Source organism: Leguminivora glycinivorella, chromosome 9, assembly GCF_023078275.1.
Source record: "Leguminivora glycinivorella isolate SPB_JAAS2020 chromosome 9, LegGlyc_1.1, whole genome shotgun sequence".
NCBI classification, from domain to species: domain Eukaryota; kingdom Metazoa; phylum Arthropoda; class Insecta; order Lepidoptera; family Tortricidae; genus Leguminivora; species Leguminivora glycinivorella.
In genome coordinates this window covers 14,866,350-14,888,337 of record NC_062979.1, presented here as the reverse complement: position 1 = coordinate 14,888,337, position 21,988 = coordinate 14,866,350, and the positions used below count along the sequence as shown (strand labels likewise).

The 21,988-nt window shown below is 41.0% G+C and overlaps 1 protein-coding gene across 1 annotated transcript; it reads left to right on the top strand.

Moving 5' to 3' along the window:
- Positions 1 to 362: 362 nt before the first annotated feature.
- On the top strand, positions 363 to 21,468 carry LOC125229708 (armadillo-like helical domain-containing protein 3). The gene is given in 14 exon segments (XM_048134618.1): positions 363 to 745; positions 747 to 832; positions 1,469 to 1,626; positions 3,354 to 3,521; positions 3,818 to 3,929; positions 16,467 to 16,634; positions 16,881 to 17,016; positions 17,331 to 17,410; positions 17,831 to 17,963; positions 18,413 to 18,497; positions 18,592 to 18,824; positions 19,674 to 19,800; positions 20,561 to 20,715; positions 20,855 to 21,468. Coding segments are annotated over 14 exon segments (2,046 nt in total). The 5' UTR covers positions 363 to 553; the 3' UTR covers positions 21,068 to 21,468.
- The last annotated feature ends 520 nt before the right edge of the window (positions 21,469 to 21,988 follow it).

Below are 21,988 nucleotides of genomic sequence, written 5' to 3'. Positions count from 1 at the left end.
AATGCTATTACTTGATCTACTTTAACATTTTTAGACGGAATAAAACAAAAAAATAAGAATTTGTAATTTTTTAAAATTTTATGCTGTATGAAACTAAACTATTTTGATCAACTCATGCCGCTAGGAGCGCTAGTGTGCACGTTGCCAACTTTGGCACCGAGCTGCACGTATTAACTTGTAGAGTTTACATAGTATTTGTGCTTGGTTACTTGTTGGTTACTAAGCCGTTGAGTCACGCATGAAAACTAAGCTTTACAGTGTTGACGATGAAAATACAAGGAAAATACTGTTGACAACTGTCAATGTCATGCCATGTCACACATATGTCACTATGTCAGTGTCACTTCAAAATATTTTCTCTGGGTAGCGTTTTATGCCGCAGATATGTAAATTTGTATAAATGTTCACTAATTGCAGCTCATGTAAACAACGCATAAGTATTTTTAGAACATAAACATTGTAAATAATATCGTAAACATCATATACAAACTTAAAGGTATAAACTTGTTTAAAACTCGTACTTGTCAACTTATCAATTATTACAAGCTGTACAATGGCTATGGCTATGAGGAAACGTAGCGGTTCCGGCTCTAAACGGCACCTGAAGGAGAAGGTGGTCCAGATATATGAATCGTTCTTCAGAGGAGAAGACCTGACGAGCGATAGTCCAACTTTTTGGGATGAGTTCTTCCTTTTGAAGCCGAAAATTCCGCAGTTGGAAGGAGAGATAAACAAACTGTCTGTTAAAGGAGCAGCTGCTCAATATGAAAGACAACATGAACCTGCTTGTGGCTCAATGTATTGAAATGTTGGGCCAAGAGCACCATATCAGGTAAATGCACTTTACAGCACTAACCTAATTATCAAACCTATTTAGTTTATGAGCATAGAATACTAGAACATAGCCCATTAGGTTCCGCAGGTTCCTACAAAACTATGATGTAGAAAAATACGTGTATAATAGGAAAGAATGGGTGTGAAAATTTAAACAAAAACTTTAGGGCAGCTGAAATATTTCTTGAATAACTGACTGTCTCTTTATTTATAATAAGCACAGGCACACACAAATAAAATTAAAAGGTAATACAGATCTAAGGCCCCTCAGAAAAAGCACTAGACTTAACAGTTTGCTGTTTTTAGATAATTCAACATTTATTTTATATGCTTTCTTAGTATTTTTTTAGGGTTCCATACAAAAATGGTATTAAAGGAACCCCTATGGTCCTGTCCGTCCATCTCGTCTGTCCATCTGTCTGTCTGTCCGTCTGTTACATTACTATTTTTATTATATTGGGTCGTAATTTGAATTTCAAATTGTTAGCATTGTCTACCACATTTTTATTACTCTTATAAACTTATTGAAATGAACATTGTACTATGTCTCTATTTAAATCTCTTGTTTTTTTAAAAATCTAAATCAATTATAAGGCATGTCTATGGTTCTTAATCACCTTTTCTTCATCTTCAGATTAGTGTATGCACTTCAGACACTAAGTGCTCTGTTGATGACCATGTATCAGCGGCTGGGCGCAGAGCCAAACAATCTGAAAACTATTCTTATTGGGTCAGAGAATGCAGATGCCAAGATGCAGAAGCTGCTGGAACATTGCAGTTCAACTTTGTCAGGTAAATTATCATTTACAGTTTTAAAATGACTAACATCCTCTCACTTGACTTACAAATATCACTTGAGGTGTATTTTGAAGAGTATTGTATTGTATCACTGGCAGTGAATTGCATCACTGCTAGTGATTGAGTGAGTGATCATTTGGGCATTTTCAGAAATTGGGACCTAAAATTAGTGGCAGTTGTTAACAAAAATTAACTCAATGTCAGTTTTGTGACGGCAATTAAGAATAAAATTTGTGTGTGTTCTAAATGTAGATTATTGCTTATAGTTTATGTAATTAACACAAAGGCAATATGTTTATTGAAATTTCATGCTTAATTGTCGTCACAAAACTGACATCGAGTTAATTTTTGTTAACAACTTTCACTAATTTTGGGTCTCAATTTTTGAAAATGCCCATTTGGATATAAGTAAATATTAGAGTGAATGGTAATTACGTATTTGTTTTTAGGTAGTTAGGTAGGATTCTGACAAAGAAATATGGATATGAAGGAGCTCATGTGAACTTTTGTCTAGGGCATGATAAATAGCAATTCTAAATCCTCCTTGTAGTTGTGAGTAGTAATGGTAGAATGTGTATTTGCTACATAATTAAAGGTCTTGAAATATGAGTCTTGAGGTTGTGAAAGGAATAAGTTTCATAATAGAATCACATGAGTATTATTAACCTATAAGGTTTTTTATGGCTTCAGTCAGCTATTAAGCTGTAACAATCAGTGTGTGTAGTATGTGTACTACTTCATAGACTTAGCATAAAATAATCAATACTTGTTATCAGATTTATCACTGACATACTTTGAGGCTTATCGAAAGGTAAATTCACTGCACTACTGCAATCATACGACTGTATAGGTAAGCAAGTTAAGATAAGAAGTTACTGTCCATACTGGATTGATATTCATAGTTTCGTAGGAGTCATAATGTAATTGAGTAATTTTAAATTTAATTTTCGGGGTTTTATAACCTTACCCCTACAACCAATTTACATCAATTATGGGGTGCAACAGGATAGGGCAAGGGCTTTTTTGGACATTAACGATATTTCCTGTAATATCATAGCAGTTCATATTCTATTTTTAAAGTACATGGTTGTAAAAGTTCACTTCCAGAGGTTGTGGCCTAGGTAAAAATATGTATGATGAATATGTGTTGCTGGCGGTGAATTAAAGTCTGGCCAGAAATATGATGATGATGATGATGCTGTCATGGCCGATTTCGGCCACAGCGACTGCGTGTTCTGGAACAGACAATTTCAAGAAAGAGAGTGTAGCTGTTCCACTCTCTGGTGTGCCTTTACGTGGCTATGACTATTTCAGCAAAATACATACCCTATCTACAATATTTAAGATACTTTCCTTTCATGACTGCATGACCCATAGTCTTGGGACTCTTGGGTAGTGATGTCCAAGTTGCGGAAACTTTCCAAAAAAATCTTAAATTTCTTGAAAAATTCACGAAAAATAAAGGGAATTTAAATTTATGAAATGGAAAGTTTCCATCCATACAATTGTTCATTCAAAGTGTGGAAAGTTTCCGAAGTTTTCCTATGTGAAAATTTCAGAATTTTGTAAACTTTCCGTCGGCACATCAGTACTCTTGGAGTTGGGACACCCTGTATAATAATACCATGACAAAACATCTTTGTGAAAAAATGGTCTATATACAGTACAGTGGAGATAAGAGAATTACAAACATGTGTGATTACTGATTAATTCTGTTTTAGGTGATGTCCCGGAAAGCTTGAAGTCTATGGTTCTAAAGCTTCTGCTCATAATCGCGACAGGCATAGACAACATAGATGACAATCCTCTTGTAGAGTATGTGATGATAAACTCATTATTCGAGCCTCTGATGCAGTTGCTGTGCACTTCTACAGAGAGGCAACAACATGGTAAGTTCTACATTTTAACAAATACAACATACAAATTAAAATTAAATAAATTAAATTAATAGAAATATTAACAACCTCCTCTTAAACTAAAGACGCCGTCATTTTTTTCTTTAATATATGACATCTTATTTCGATTTTTAACTTCTTCTTTATTCTTGTTCATTATTGATAATTCAGGGTAACGAACCACAGCTCTTAGGTACTTTAGTTTTTCACATCACAGCTCGTGAACCGATATACAATACTACAAATTGGTTATTATTCAGGTTAATGTTCAAATATCTTCTTTTTTATAGGATACGATGTGGTAATGCTGCTCATGTTTCTGGTGAGCTACAAAAAGCAGGAGTCTACTAATCCCTACGTAGTCAAGCTGTCTATACTTGATGATGAACTGGCATTGAATGGGTAAGATAGATAGATAGATAGATAAATTCTTTATTCAACCACAAACTTACATGCTTTGCAACACAGAACAAAATAAAGAAAAGACGAAATACTAAAAAGACTTAACATAACATTATACAATAATTATCACACTTATTATTTTAACTGAAGTATTGGTTGTGGAATGTGAGTTGTGGTATGGAATAGGCGCTGACTCAGCATACATGCTACGGAAGCCGCAGCGCTGATCTTCCGTCAGAACCTTACAAACTTAATACTAAGGGAACGACCTAGTGCAGCGCAAGTCAATATATATTATATTTATAGAGTGTACGAGTAGATAATAAATAAGCAAAATATTATCACAAGTATATAATGTTCATCAAACGCAATAAGAGTAAAGTAGGTATGTGAACAGAATAGGAATGATATTACAATGTACAATGATTAGTTATCGGTAACAGAATTATAATCATGATGTGGAAATATAAAGGACAAATGGTGAGTGAGATGGGGTTACACTTTAAGAACTTCTTTTCTGAGTTTCTAATAAGTGTTGTCGTAACTTTGTTTTAAAATGAACTTTATTCTTTAGTATTCGTAGTGGTGGAGGTATGTTATTCCAACATTTTGTAGCGGAGTACTTAAAACTTCCCCTAAAGGCAGCGGTACGGTATTTTTGAGGCTGAGTGACAGCTTCTATTTGTTAACCAAACTAGTTTTTCGTGTAGGTACCTTGGGGTCTGAGAGTTTATTACATCAAACAGTAAGCATGCCAACATTAATTCCTGACGTGGTAGCATTTTTAGACAATTGCCCTTATTTAAGAACGGAGTGACATGAGTCCGCGGAGGAATATTGTAGCAGAACCTGGCACATGCATTTTGGACCCTCTGAATGCAACGCTGCGAGCGGGACAAGAGGCAAGGTCCGTATACGGTGATGCAGTAATTTAATTTCGATAGAATAAGAGCCTCGCATAATCTCGCAGATCGACACTCAGAAATTCCCGCACGTTGTATAAAACTTTTAAGCGGTACATACAATACTGAAATGTTTCAGTTATGTGATTTTCGAAGCGTAGGTTGCTATCCATTAAAAGCCCGAGGTTCCTCGCCTCGGCAACTCGAACCACATTCATACCATTCATTTCTAGTACAGGATTGAAGGCTGTAATGAGATTTGTCTGATGCGCTGAACCTAGAATCATATATTTTGACTTAAGGGGGTTTAGAACCAGGCAGTTTTCTGTAGCCCATTCTGAAATGCGTTTTAAATCAGAGTTAATTTTAGTGACTACTGAGTCAGTGTCCTGGGGAGAGAAAGAAAAATAAATTTGCAGGTCGTCAGCATATAGTTGGTATTTACAATGATGAATGCATTTGACGATGTCGGTACTATATAATATAAAGAGCAAGGGCCCCAAAATAGAACCTTGCGGAACGCCTCTTGACACAGATATTGGCTCTGAAGATGTGGAGCTACCGTCACTGCGAGTTAGTTTTACCAGCTGTTTCCTGTTCTTGAAGTAACTCTCAAACCATCTGATAGTGCGGGGTTCAAAACCATAATAATGAAGCTTTGCCAAGAGTAGTTGAACATTGATGCAGTCAAAGGCTCTCGAGAAATCAAGAAGCACCAAAACAGTTCCTTTAGTCAAGGTACTCGTATTGATGTAACCCCAGTTAATAAGGGCAACATCTTTATCAAACTTATTAATATCTATATTTTTTAATGATCGATTCATAATGATTTTAGGTTTTAAGCATTTTACTGTTAACTCGACAAACACTAACGCGTGACCTCCTAATTCCACTACATGGTCAATCTCAGAATTATGTATACTAGCATTTGTACATATGAGATCAATAAGAGTGGCACTGTTTTCTCTAAAGTGAGTTGCCCCTTTTATATGGTTTTGTATGTTATTCAAGGACAAAAACTTAGAAACTGACTTGGTCTTAGGGCAATTTTCATTCAGAAGATCTATATTAAAATCCCCACATAGTATTATTTGGTCATAATTTGCAAACGAAGCAATAGTATCACTTAAGGCCTCCAAAAATAAGTTAGTGTCAAGCCATGGCGGACGGTATGCGGTCCCTATAAGAAAACGTACAGAGTTTATTTTAGTCTTCATCCACATTTGCTCCACGTCAGGAAAACTTACATGTTCGCATATCTGCACTCTCAGACCACTTTTGATGTAGAAACCCACACCACCACCAGCCTTACGAGTACCGAGCGTGCGCGGCACGTGGCGCAGCCTATAGCCGCGCACGGCCGGCGCGCGCGCCGCCTCGCCCGCCCGCAGCCACGTCTCATTTATAGCAATCACATCAGGTTGATGACGTTCCATAGCTGCAATTAGCTCATTATGTTTTTGACCATTACATAAGGAGTAAGAGTTACTATTTGACTGTAGACTTTTTTTTTTTTTTTTTTTACATTTATTGGTAAAAAGTAATACATTTTTACATGTCAATTAGTTATAAATAATTAATAATAAAATATAATCAATATTATTATAATAAGACAATTAATATTATTAAATTACATTTTGTTTGCTACTATGAGTGGGGCAATGAAATCCGTTCAAAGTATTCATCGACTGTATAACACGTCATGTTCAGCAAGATGGTTTTTAGTTTATTTTTAAAGACTGCATCACTAGGCGCATTTATCGTGTCAGCTGGAAGGCAGTTGTACAATTTAGGGCCGAGTACACCGAGTGACCCTCGAACCTTAGCCAGTCTCCGCGCCGGCACGACCAGCAGGTGCTGGCCGCGCGTGCTCCTGCCCGGGGCGTGGTGCTGCGCGCGAGTCGGGTACGACCCGAGGTTGTGACGGACATGCAGGCAAGCTTCGAGAATGAATACGCTAGGTAATGTGAGTATTCTCAATTCTTTGAATAGGCTGCGAGCGGGATGATCATGAGGTTTGTTACACATTATCCGAACGGCGCGCTTTTGAATTTTAAATGCCTTATCGCGATCAGCTGCAGTGGCCCATAGGTCGACACCATAGATCAGGATGGAGTGGAAGTAGCCATAATATGCCTTCTTCATGTTATCAGCTGATAAGGTAGGAGCCAGTCTCAATAGGGCATAAGAAGCGGAGCTTAGCTTATTACAGACGGCATCTATATGGGGCGACCACGTGAGACCAGCATCGATAACAAATCCTAGGTATTTTACCTGTTCCGCCTGAGGCACGAGCACGTTGTTTGATCGTATATTAAGATTTTCCTTTATGGTGTTACGCAGCTGAAAGTGCATGATGTGCGTCTTTTCGGCATTCAGAAGCATCCCATTTGCTTTAAACCATGACGATATGTTATCAATTGCCTCTTTCACTTTGTTTCTTAAGTTGGATACAGTATCGGCATTTACTATTATACACGTATCGTCGGCAAACATTACATACTCCAGGTCAGTATTGGCTGCTGTGATGTCATTAACTAATAGCAAAAATAGGTAATTTCCCATTGTCGATCCTTGAGGGACGGCGCACCCGGGCAGAGATTCTATGCCAGATTTGGAATTAAGTACATACGTCCTCTGCATTCGGTTATGTAGAAATGATTCTATTGTTTGGAGAAAACTCCCTTCAAAGCCATAGCGCGCCAACTTTCTTACTAGTAGTGAGTGGTCCACCATTTCAAATGCACGCGACAAGTCGCAGAATATCGCTGCAACTTGTCGCCTGCTTTCGAGGTGCGTTAGCACTCGCGTGATCACGTCGCGCGCCGCATGTACCGTGGAGCGCCCCGGCTGATATGCATACTGTCGTTCATTCAATACGTTATTACTCGTGAGATGGCCCATTATCTTCTTACTCAGTAGGCGCTCAAATACCTTTGAGACAATCGGTATCAAGGCTATAGGTCTATAACACTTAGGTAGATTCATCTCACCTTTACCCTTATAGACAGGTTGCACTCTAACGGTTTTTAAGGCGTCCGGATAGGCTCCCGTTTCGACACATCTATTAAATACCATTAATAATAGGGAGACGAGAACCGGTGGTAGATAGGTCAGAATGTGAGTGGTCATATCGTTTATGTCCTTCGATTCCTTTAATTTTACACACTGTATGGTTTTTATAATTTCATCGAGAGTGAAATGTTCGAACTGAAATGTAAGCGACTTACCTGACAGATATTGTTCCAAGTAAGAGAGCGCAATGACAACAGATGGGCCGGCGCTGTTATCAGTAGCCGTTACGTAATACCGGTTCAGCTGATCGGCGGTGGCGGCGGCGCGCGCGGCGGGGCAGTCTCCAGGTGCCCGGCTCACGAGTACATCGAGCGCGGTGCTCCCCGTGTTGCTGTTGCGACATGTTTCCGACGTCACAACACGCCACACACCACGACACATGTCGTCCGTATTTGCAATAACATTGTTTATATACTGACTTCTCGTTTTTTTTATAGCACATGCAAAGCGCGCCTCGAGGTGTAGCAAGTTCGAGAATGACTCAGGGCCTATCGAACCTCTAGATATCTTTATTTTAGAAGAACGTATTTGTTGGCGCAATTGGCGAACGTTATCATTGACCCACACATTTACAGGTTTTCTGACAGGGCATTTTTTAAGTGGAAAATATATATTAAAGAAATGTTTAATTACATTTATGATTGCCTCAAGTTGTTGACAAGGTAAATGCCATTTAGCTAACAATTTATTCCAGTCATAGTTATTAAGACTAAGAGTGAAGTTATGTACGTTTATTTTTGAAAATATTCGTTTAGTAATGCAAGTATTTTTGGGATTCCCTTTGCTAATGCTACAAACCAAGGTTACACTTAAATGATCAGATATGTTCAAGTCGTGACATAGTACACTTTTTATTTCTGATTTAGACAAGTTAGTGTACACATGATCGATACATGATTCAGTTATATGTGTAATTCTTGTTGGGGTTTTAACTAATTGTTTCAACCCGAACTGTTTTAAAATATTAATTAATGTTTTAGTATTATTATCTTTGGAAAGAAGGTCGATGTTTATATCACCTACAATAACAACTTTATATCTCTGTAAGGATTGCAAATTACACAGTGTGTTCATTTTAGAAAAAAATAAGGGTACGTCACCGCACGGAGGCCTGTAGATGCACACTACAATTAAATCCAAACCGACACATTCAATTCCACATACTTCAAAATGTGATTCCACAGCTAAGTCTAAAATTTCCTGTCGCTCGATGGTTATAACGTCTTGTCTCACATATATGCAGGCCCCTCCGCCCTGGCGCAAGGATCTCGAGTATTGTGCACGCAGGTTGTAGTTCATAATGTTTACAGCGGTAATTTGTGTTGACTGCAGCCAGTGTTCAGTAAGGCATAGAATGTTTACAGGTGATCGCGTTTGCAGTTCACACTCAAGTTTGAATGTTTTGTTTTGAAGCCTGTTTATGTTTTGATGGAGTACAGTTATTTGCGTGTGTTCTACTACGGGTTCAACCGCGGTCGGGGCCGGGAGACCTGGTCTCCCTGGGTCTGAGAAACGGCTGCCATGGTGATACGCTGACATTTAGTGGCCAGACAGATGTGCACAGAAATTCCTCATATATTGAGATTGGAATTCCAATTTTAAATGATGTATATGTTTCTCGCTTCGACGTTATTTTATCTACTGTGTAGTTATATCCACCCCTAATGCTCTTTAAGTGACTAATCAGGCTTTCAGGTGTCGTTTCTTTTTTAAAATAACAACCGTGCAGGTACTTTAGGATTTCTACTCCACCAATTGTTGTGTTGGTTGCAGTTCCCTTTATTGCTGTGTGTTTATCACTTCGCCGGCGGCGACCATGTTTTTGTTTCGGAAATTTCCAACCATCATCATCGGGTGCTTTCTCTCCCTGCGTCGAGTTTACCGTTAAATTATTGCTTGTTTCGCATTCGTCTGATTTTAGTGTAGTACAGTCGTTAGTTATTGGGGTGCGGCTACAGCTAGTCATCGAGTCATTCGTTTCTAAGTCATTTGTTGAGGTTAGTTTAGGCGAGGGGTCTTGTTTCGCTGGAGGTTTCATCGGCTCGGTTCGTCGGGCTTGCTTTTTAGCGGCCGCCATTTTCTCCTTCGCGCGTGCGGCGGTAGCTCGCTGCGCGCGCAGAGGCTCGTGAGTGGGAGCGGGACGGCTGGTCGGCGTTGACGTTCTGGGCGCTTGTTGATTACACGAAGCAACTATTGCACTTGCTAAGCCAGTCGTCGGGATTTGCACCTTTGTTGGTCCCTCACATTTTGTAACGGTAACAGCGGTTTTAATTTCACGTAAATCACTATGTAATTCGTCAATTCTTTTATATATATCACTTATTTTACGTTCAATTGGTTGCAATAAACTAGTGAGAAGTGTTTTGAGTTGTTTACTGTCACTAGGCGACATTCTCGATTAAGTTATAGGAGCTACCGTAGTTAGCGCTTGGCCGACCGCGCACGACGCGCACGACTGCGGATATATACTGTATATTACAGTATAACTATAAATCCTGTTTTTTTTTGTACTTTTGCCACATTTCGGCCTACTAATACAAGTAGAAAAATACAAACTCAAGAGATTTTAACACCCAATCTGTATATAATATTTTACAATAGCAGTCGGACCAAGTTGGAAAATATTTTTCGAATTTGACTTGGTTCTGTTAGCAATGTATCCTAAAGTACGTAAAAAAAAAAATTAAAAGCGATCTACATAATAATAAATTAATTGTTTAAAAAACACTATAAAACACGCTTTTATAAATGCACGTAAAAGCCAAAAATAAATTATGGATCGTTCAAGTTGTCTCTATTTGTGAGCTGAAGTTTAAAAACTATGTGCTTTTAATTATAATATTTGATTGTAAAAGCGTGGGGCGCTGGAACAGGAACTTTTTTTTCATGCGGGGGGCTTCACCCCCCGAGCCCCACTTTGTTTTGCTCTTAAAGGTCACAAGAAAACGCTAAACCATTTTATTCTAAATACTACGTTGATCTTTCTTTCATGCAGGGGGCTTCGCTCCCCGAGCCCCCCTTTGTTTGCTCTTAAAGGTCACAAGAAAACGCTAACCCAACTTATCTTAAATACTACGTTGATCTTTCTTTCATGCGGGGGGCTTCGCCCCCCGAGCCCCCCTTTGTTTGCTCTTAAAGGTCACAAGAAAACGCTAAACTAATTTATTCTAAATACTATGTTGATCTTTCTTTCATGCGGGGGATTCGCCCCCCGAGCCCCCCTTTGTTTGCTCTTAAAGGTCACAAGAAAACGCTAACCCAACTTATTTTAAATACAACGTTGATCTTTCTTTCATGCGAGGGCTTCGCCCCCGAGCCCCCTTTGTTTGCTCTTAAAGGTCACAAGAAAACCTTAACCCAACTTATTTTAAATACAACGTTGATCTTTCTTTTATGCAGGGGGCTTCGCCCCCCGAGCCCCCCTTTGTTTGCTCTGTAATGTCACATGAAAACGCTAACCCTACTTATTTTAAATACTACGTTAATCTTTCTTTCATGCGGGGGGCTTCGCCCCCCGAGCCCCCCTTTGTTTGCTCTTAAAGGTCACAAGAAAACGCTAACCCAACTGATCTTAAATACTACGTTGATCTTTCTTTCATGCGGGGGCTTCGCCCCCCGAGCCCCCCTTTGTTTGCTCTTAAAGGTCACAAGAAAACGCTAACCCAACTTATTTTAAATACAACGTTGATCTGTCTTTTATGCGGGGGGCTTCGCCCCCCGAGCCCCCCTTTGTTTACTCTGAAAGACCACAAGAAAACGCTTACCTAACTTATTTTAAATACTACGTTAATCTTTCTTTTATATGGGGGGCTTGGCCCCCCGAGCCCCCCTTTGTTTGCTCTTAAAGGTCACAAGAAAACGCTAACCCAACTTATCTTAAATACAACGTCGATCTTTCTTTTATGCAGGGGGCTTCGCTCCCCGAGCCCCCCTTAGTTTGCTCTGAAATGTCACAAGAAAACGCTAACCAAACTTATTTTAAATACTACGTTAATCTTTATTTTATGCGGGGGGCTTCGCACCCCGAGCCCCCCTTTGTTTGCTCTTAAAGGTCACAAGAAAACGCTAACCCAACTTATTCTAAATACTTCGTTGATCTTTCTTTCATGCGAGGGGCTTCGCCCCCCGAGGCCCCCTTTTCTTTACTCTTAAGGATCACAAGAAAACTTAACCCAACTTATTTTAAATACAACGTTGATCTTTATCTTATGCGGGGGGCCTTGCCCCCCGAGACCCCTTTGTTTGCTCTGAAAGGTCACAAGAAAACGCTATCCCAACTTATTTTAAATACTACGTTAATCTTTATTTTATGCGGGGGGCTTCGCCCCCCGAGCCCCCCTTTGTTTGCTCTTAAAGGTCACAAGAAAACGCTAAACTAATTTATTCTAAATACTATGTTGATCTTTCTTTCATGCGAGGGACTCGCCCCCCGAGCCCCCCTTTGTTTGCTCTTAAAGGTCACAAGAAAACGCTAACCCAACTTATTTTAAATACAACGTTGATCTTTCTTTCATGCGGGGGCTTCGCCCCCCGAGCCCCCCTTTGTTTGCTCTTAAAGGTCACAAGAAAACGCTAACCCAACTTATTTTAAATACAACGTTGATCTTTCTTTCATGCGAGGGGCTTCGCCCCCCGAGCCCCCCTTTGTTTGCTCTTAAAGGTCACAAGAAAACCTTAACCCAACTTATTTTAAATACAACGTTGATCTTTCTTTTATGCAGGGAGCTTCGCCCCCCGAGCCCCCCTTTGTTTGCTCTGTAATGTCACATGAAAACGCTAACCCTACTTATTTTAAATACTACGTTAATCTATCTTTTATGCGGGGGCTTCGCCCCCCGAGCCCCCCTTTGTTTGCTCTTAAAGGTCACAAGAAAACGCTAACCCAACTGATCTTAAATACTACGTTGATCTTTCTTTCATGCGGGGGGCTTCGCCCCCCGAGCCCCCCTTTGTTTGCTCTTAAAGGTCACAAGAAAACGCTAACCCAACTTATTTTAAATACAACGTTGATCTGTCTTTTATGCGGGGGGCTTCGCCCCCGAGCCCCCTTTGTTTACTCTGAAAGACCACAAGAAAACGCTTACCTAACTTATTTTAAATACTACGTTAATCTTTCTTTTATACGGGGGGCTTGGCCCCCCGAGCCCCCCTTTGTTTGCTCTTAAAGGTCACAAGAAAACGCTAACCCAACTTATCTTAAATACAACGTCGATCTTTCTTTTATGCAGGGGGCTTCGCTCCCCGAGCCCCCCTTTGTTTGCTCTGAAATGTCACAAGAAAACGCTAACCAAACTTATTTTAAATACTACGTTAATCTTTATTTTATGCGGGGGGCTTCGCACCCCGAGCCCCCCTTTGTTTGCTCTTAAAGGTCACAAGAAAACGCTAACCCAACTTATTCTAAATACTTCGTTGATCTTTCTTTCATGCGAGGGGCTTCGCCCCCCGAGGCCCCCTTTTCTTTACTCTTAAGGATCACAAGAAAACTTAACCCAACTTATTTTAAATACAACGTTGATCTTTATCTTATGCGGGGGGCCTCGCCCCCCGAGACCCCTTTGTTTGCTCTGAAAGGTCACAAGAAAACGCTATCCCAACTTATTTTAAATACTACGTTAATCTTTCTTTTATGCGGGGGGCTTCGCCCCCCGAGCCCCCCTTTGTTTGCTCTTAAAGGTCACAAGAAAACGCTAAACTAATTTATTCTAAATACTATGTTGATCTTTCTTTCATGCGGGGGACTCGCCCCCCGAGCCCCCCTTTGTTTGCTCTTAAAGGTCACAAGAAAACGCTAACCCAACTTATTTTAAATACAACGTTGATCTTTCTTTCATGCGGGGGGCTTCGCCCCCGAGCCCCCCTTTGTTTGCTCTTAAAGGTCACAAGAAAACCTTAACCCAACTTATTTTAAATACAACGTTGATCTTTCTTTTATGCGGGGGCTTCGCCCCCCGAGCCCCCCTTTGTTTGCTCTGTAATGTCACAAGAAAACGCTAACCCTACTTATTTTAAATACTACGTTAATCTTTCTTTTATGCGGGGGGGCTTCGCTCCCCGAGCCCCCCTTTGTTTGCTCTTAAAGGTCACAAGAAAACGCTAACCCAACTGATCTTAAATACTACGTTGATCTTTCTTTCATGCGGGGGCTTCGCCCCCGAGCCCCCTTTGTTTGCTCTTAAAGGTCACAAGAAAACGCTAACCCAACTTATTTTAAATACAACGTTGATCTGTCTTTTATGCGGGGGGCTTCGCCCCCCGAGCCCCCCTTTGTTTACTCTGAAAGACCACAAGAAAACGCTTACCTAACTTATTTTAAATACTACGTTAATCTTTCTTTTATACGGGGGGCTTGGCCCCCCGAGCCCCCCTTTGTTTGCTCTTAAAGGTCACAAGAAAACGCTAACCCAACTTATCTTAAATACAACGTCGATTTTTCTTTTATGCAGGGGGCTTCGCTCCCCGAGCCCCCCTTTGTTTGCTCTGAAATGTCACAAGAAAACGCTAACCAAACTTATTTTAAATACTACGTTAATCTTTATTTTATGCGGGGGGCTTCGCACCCCGAGCCCCCCTTTGTTTGCTCTTAAAGGTCACAAGAAAACGCTAACCCAACTGATCTTAAATACTACGTTGATCTTTCTTTCATGCGGGGGCTTCGCCCCCGAGCCCCCTTTGTTTGCTCTTAAAGGTCACAAGAAAACGCTAACCCAACTTATTCTAAATACTTCGTTGATCTTTCTTTCATGCGAGGGGCTTCGCCCCCGAGGCCCCTTTTTCTTTACTCTTAAGGATCACAAGAAAACTTAACCCAACTTATTTTAAATACAACGTTGATCTTTCTCTTATGCGGGGGGCCTCGCCCCCCGAGACCCCTTTGTTTGCTCTGAAAGGTCACAAGAAAACGCTATCCCAACTTATTTTAAATACTACGTTAATCTTTCTTTTATGCGGGGGCTTCGCCCCCGAGCCCCCTTTGTTTGCTCTTAAAGGTCACAAGAAAACGCTAACCCAACTTATCTTAAATACTACGTTGATCTTTCTTTCATGCGGTGGGCTTCGCCCCCCGAGCCCCCTTTGTTTGCTCTGAAAGGTCACAAGAAAACGCTATCCCAACTTATTTTAAATACTACGTTAATCTTTCTTTTATGCGGGGGCTTCGCCCCCGAGCCCCCCTTCTTTTGCTCTTAAAGGTCACAAGAAAACGCTAACCCAACTTATCTTAAATACTACTTTGATCTTTCTTTCATGCGGGGGGCTTCTCCCCCCGAGCCCCCCTTTGTTTGTTCTCAAAGGTCACAAGAAAACGCTATCCCAACTTATTTTAAATACTACGTTAATCTTTCTTTTATGCGGGGGGCTTCGCCCCCCGAGCCCCCCTTTGTTTGCTCTTAAAGGTCACAAGAAAACGCTAACCCAACTTATCTTAAATACTACGTTGATCTTTCTTTCGTGCGGGGGCTTCGCCCCCCGAGCCCCCCTTTGTTTGCTCTGAAAGGTCACAAGAAAACGCTATCCCTACTTACTCTAAATACTACGTTGATCTTTCTTTCATGCTTCCCCCTTCCCCCCCTTTTTCTGTTCTTATCTTCCGGCACCATCATCAGGCCTTGAAACCTAATCGTAGTCATAGTTCATTACAAGACTTTTCTAAGAAGCCCAAAAACAGCTATGATACGATGTTCCATCATGTAGTTCCAGTTCATATCTTCCGGCTCCATCATCAGACCTTGAAACTTAATTGTAGTCAAAGTCCATTACAAGACTTTTCTAAGAAGCCCAAAAACAGCTATGATACGATGTTCCATCATGTAGTTCCAGTTCATATATTCCGGCTCCATCATCAGACCTTGAAACCTAATCGTAGTCAAAGTTCATTACAAGACTTTTCTAAGAAGCCCAAAAACAGCTATGACACGATGTTCCATCATGTAGTTCCAGCTCATATCTTCCGGCTCCATCATCAGACCTTGAAACCTAATTGTAGTCAAAGTTCATTACAAGACTTTCCTAAGAAGCCCAAAAACAGCTATGATACGATGTTCCATCATGTAGTTCCAGTTCATATCTTCCGGCTTCATCATCAGACCTTGAAACCTAATCGTAGTCAAAGTTCATTACAAGACTTTTCTAAGAAACCCAAAAACAGCTATGATACGATGTTCCATCATGTAGTTCCAGTTCATATCTTTCGGCTTCATCATCAGACCTTGAAACCTAATTGTAGTCAAAGATCATTACAAGACTTTTCTAAGAAACCCAAAAACGGCTATGATACGATGTTCCATCATGTAGTTCCAGTTCATATCTTCCGACTCCATCATCAGATCAGCTCAACAGTACCATATTATTGTATTGTCATCGGAACTACATATAGCTGCCAATTTTCATTACGCTACGATCCTTGGAAGATGGTTAAATTAGCCTCCGCAGATTCCATTACATAGTTAGTTACATACACGACGACCTAATAAAAGCGTGTTAAAAAGGACTCTTAAATTGCAAAATTGTCTTTAATTCACGATCTTTTACTTACTAAAATATCCAATATTTTATGTTGCAGCTACGGCCAAGTGATAACGGCAGCGCTGAACGATTTCGTAATGTCTGTGTTCGGAGGCATGCAAGGGAATACAGGGGGCGGGTGGCTTTCCTCCCTCACTAGTATGGTGGGCGGGATATTCCTCACTAGTGACGACACTCAGCCGGTCGTGAGGGGACAGAGGAACAGGTATGGCTTGACTCAGTTTTATCACATATTGCATGTTTCAGTCCAGCTACGTAGGTACGTCCAAGTGACAACGGCAGGGCTGAACGATTTCGTAATGTCTGTGTTTGGAAGCATGCAAGGAATACAGGCAGCGGGTGGCTATCCCACTCACTAGTATGGTGAGCAGGATGGTCTTCAGAACTCACAGAGTGAATTTGTGTATGAATATCTCGCTTTTTAATTACAAATGTATTTGATTTACCACAGCGGTGGCGAGGAAGGCATGCTGCTAGCTCTCTACGAGGCGGCGCACCTCAACCGCAACTTCATGACGACGCTCGCGCACTCCTCCGCCGCCGCCTCCGCGCCGCCCTCGCCCCCCGCCACTCTTCCCCCTCAACAGGTAAAACTAACCTAAATAACTGACTACCAATATAGGTGGGTACATGTTCCAGGCATGGTTGAGAGATGTGACAGTGATATGGTCGGTCCTTTTTGGTATGGTATGTGTACGTAGTACTTTGATAGTAGCAATCAAGCAGGAAAGAATTACACCTCAAACCATTCTTAGAGCGCCGGCGACCAGTCAATTATATGGCTGCTAACTTGACGTAACTTGAATTTACATTGGATTAACAACACAGTGACACTATTTTGCCGCGTGAGATCCACAGGGTTTTCCCTATTTTTTTCTAATTTAAAAATGTTTATTTCCAGACTCCACCTAATCCAGCACAGATCCAAGCTTTAGACAACGAACAGCCTACTAACCTGCTCGTGACTTTCTTCCAATACTGGTATGTAAAAATGCAATTATTGGCCAACCCTAGAATAAATCCTATATTATGTTTGAAACATGTTAATACAAATGACGTAATTATTTATTACTCAATAGCCTGTGATTACCTTTTTTATTTTGCTTTTTTTGCATAAATCTTGCTCTGTCACTAGCAAAATAACGCTGTTGCTATATGTTCTAATTCTGAAAGAGAAGAGTCGTGAAATGTATGGGGTCCTATCTGTGACTCTTCACAGTCTGACCAAAAAGAGCAGAAATTAAAAAGGGGCAATATCTTAGACTTTTTGGTCAAACTGTATTTCCGCACACAGTTTAAACGTCAAGACGTGTCAACTGTTGTACCCACAGGACACTGGGCTCATGGGTATGAGTTAATTTAAATTAAAAATGTATATAGGATTTTAATTTTTTTGTATAGTTCAATAGTGATGGCGGACACGAAGACTGAGAGCAGCGTTAACAAATGCAGCCTTTGCTTCATCACGCTCACTTGCATCGTCGAGGAGCAGTTCGCCAACTCCATCATGCACGACCAGAATCTTACTTTTAAGGTAATTGTGCTATAAGACTAGATATGAATGACTTGGTAACATGATTCTTCGAAAAAACTTGCAAATGACAACTTTGTTTATTCCTAAACCCTTTTGGCACAAGCCTCATCGCCACAAGGCGTCAAGGGTCAAATATTTACCCCCTTATTCGTAAACTTTCACTGAAGTTATCAAGCCGATAAAGTTCGTTTGTCCCTTTCCGATGTATTGGTGTGATAGAAAGGGACAAACGAACTATCGGCTTGATAACTTTATTGAACGTTTATGGATATGGGGGATAATATCTCCTTTCATATACTGCCAAATATTCAACAACTTTAAATACGGATCCTTTTTTGCTCTAAACGTTATCTGTATCGTGGTTTTATGTCTATTCAAAAAATGAAAATCGTGGCTCGGATTAAGGGATTTAAAAATTAACTACTTTTTAGAATGAAACATATTTTCAGGTACAATTATATAGACTGCCAATGCGGCACAGGAAAATAGTTCCTGAGGAGCCACCGTCCCAACCACTAGCATCTACTTTAATAGGTAAGTTATTGTCTTTTCAACCGTTTAAATTCTTTAAATAATCCTTTTTCGTTTTCTTATATTAAGCACTAAAGCTCAAAAATTAATTTTCCAGATCTCCTAGTAGAATTCATGATGTGCCACCTATTGAAGAAGTTCCCCGGTGAACTGTACGAGCTTTGCGTGGGTGTACTACTCCGCCTACTTAGCTACCAGAAACGCTGTCGAGTACGCTTAGCAAGAGACTGGAGACCGCTTTGGGCGGCCCTTATAGCACTGTTAAAGTTTTTAGTGACCAATGAGAGTACACTCCTTAGGAGACACAATATCTTCATTATGGCGCAGCAAGTAAGTTGAAGTGGCGTTATAGTGACTACTTAGCTACTAGAAAACATGTCGAGTACGCTTAGCGCGAGACTGGAGATCGCTTTGGGCGGCCCTTATAGCGCTTTTGAAGTTTCTAGTGACCAATGAAAGTACACTCCTTAGGAGACACAATATCTTCATTATGGCGCAGCAAGTAAGTAGAAGTGGCGTTATAGTGACTACTTAGCTACTAGAAAACATGTCGAGTACGCTTAGCGCGAGACTGGAGACCGCTTTGGGTGGCCCTTATGGCGCTTTTGAAGTTTCTAGTGACCAATGAAAGTACACTCCTTAGGAGACACAATATCTTCATTATGGCGCAGCAAGTAAGTAGAAGTGGCGTTATAGTGACTATTTAGCTACTAGAAAACGTGTCGAGTACGCTTAGCGCGAGACTGGAGACCGCTTTGGGCGGCCCTTATAGCGCTTTTGAAGTTTCTAGTGACCAATGGAAGCACGTTGCTTAGGAGACATAATATTTTCGTCATGGTTCAGCAAGTACGTAGAATTACAATGGTATAGTGACTACGTAAGATGTCGCGTCTGCAGGAGAGCTGGGAGACCCTATCAGGGCGACCCTGCCGGCCCTTATAGTGGTATAGGGGAGGAGTTTAACCATTTCTCAGCAGCTGGAAACAAATGTTTGACATTCTTACCCTTTTGAACGCCATCTGCACTGCAAGACATGCACACGCCAACATCTGACGTAGGTCCTATAGTTACAAGAGCTACATAAACGTCATTTGGCGTTAGCTTAGAAATCTGTATAATTTAAACCAATAATCAATCAATAATAGAACTGCTAATAGGTACGTGTACTGTTTATTGCAGGTGGTAAACATCTTCAACCTGTTCATCACGTTCGGAGACACATTCCTGCCAACACCCGCGTCCTACGATCAGCTGTATTACGAGCTTATAAGGATGCACCAAGTTTTCGACAATTTGTTTTTCATGGGTAAGTCAGCTACATTGCACTTACTCGTAGTCCTTATTTACTACAGGTCACGGCACGAATGAGTGAATTAAAATATCTATGTGTGTGACAGATTAACCAAAAAGGGCCAATTGCATCAACCACATTTGACAGACACATCATCGTCACACAGCAGACGTCTATGGAACTTCACATACAATAAAATTTAACGAAGGCTTTAACGGTGACATACTATTTTATGCAACCGGCCCTAAACCAGTAACCGTTACAGCACGGGAAGCATGGTCGCGCGATAGACGATAAAATATCAGGCCGTCCCTATCGCACTTTCAAATAGTGCGATAGGGACGGCCTGCTATTTTATCGTCTATCGCGTGACCATGCTTCTCGTGCAGGTGTCACTCAAAGAATCAAAGTTATGTTCGTTCGTTTCGTTTTGTCGTTCGGTGAAACGACCTATAAGGTCCTAGGACCTACAGAAAAAAGTTATGATTGGTTTGATAGGTACCCTATTAAATATAAGTATACAATAATCAAAGGATATTTATAGGTATATAACCTACATATGAAAATCAACCTGATGGTAGAATTCTTCATATCTGCCCTTTTAACGATTTGAATGCAAATAAGAATGAACATATTTACTATGTGTTTTTTTTATAAGCAGATTTATTTTCCACTGTGACATGAACTTTATTAAGACGTGACAGATTGCGATTTTGCATAATGTGTGGCATTACGAGGAAATAAACAGTACATTTAACTGGTTTCGGTATTTCAGCACTTCGCTACTCCACCGGCGATGGTGAATTCAAAGCAGAAGCTCTACGGCTAGCCAACTGCTTAGTAAACGTGCGTGCCATCATACAACACTTCTCGCCCAAGATCGAGTCCTGGCTCAACTCGCAGAGCCTGTCCACACCCACCGAAGATCAGGTAAACGACACCTTAGAAAATGTACCAAGGAAATTCAATTTAAATATGTCTACCTCTACGCAGCTGCTATTCTCTATGACAATGTTTTGTTTCTTTTTTCACAGCTTGATATTTTATTTAGGTATTCCGTTTTTCCCAGATTCTAGAGGTAGTCCGCAAGAACTACGACAGCCTGATCCTGAAACTGCAGGAGGGTTTGGAGTGCTACACGCGGTATTGCGAGCGGTCGCACCGCGCGTTGCTCGCTCGTATGCTGCCTGTGGCCGCCGCGCACGCGCGACACACTAGCGACGCGGCGCAACTGCATCGACACACTGCTGCGGCTTTGGTGCATTACACCGCTATACAGTGAAACTTACCCATACTTTAGTAAAACTACGAGCAGGAAAGTTGTTGCCCGCGTGTTTTTGTTTGTGTCGGACGCACACACGCGACACACCAGCGACGCGGCGCAACTGCATCGACACACTGCTGCGGCTCTGGTGCATTACACCGCTATACAGTGAGACGTACCTATACTTACTATAGTAAAACTACGAGCAGGAAAGTTGTTACCCGCGTGTTTTTTGTTTGTGGCGGACGCACACGCGCGACATACTAGCGACGCGGCGCAACTACACCGACATATGCTGAGGCTCTGGTGCATTACACCGCTATTCAGTGAAATTTAGTTGTTACTATTGTAATACTGTGAGCTGGCAACGTGTTGCTCGCGCGTATTTTGTTTTGGCGGGCACACGCGTGACACACTAGTGTGCAATTGTGCATTACATCGCTATACAGAAACGTACCTATAATTACTATCGTACTACTGCGAGGACGCAGTGTTGCTCGCTCGTATGTTGCCTGTCGACGCTGCACTTGCGCGACACAGTAACGACGCGGCGCAACTACACAGACATACTTCATTACACCACTAGTACTAGAAGAGAGACCTATGCTCAGCAGTGGGCGATAAAGGGCTGATATGATGATGACTATCTTACGACTTTGTTGCTAGCGCGTCTTCTGCTCGTCGCGCAACATACCAGTTACAGAAACTTACCTACATATCGTCACTACTTTGAAAAAATCTCGTACCTCACGCTGTTCTTCAAAGTTAAAACGCAGTAAGTCTATATGCATTCCATACATACTTACTACAATTTTCTTTTCATTGACAAACGAAGATACAATTTTTTTTTAAAGTAGTGACGATATAGGACTTTCATCATAATAGAACACTACGAATCAAGACAATCTAATGAATTTTAGTGAGACATTACAATGGCGG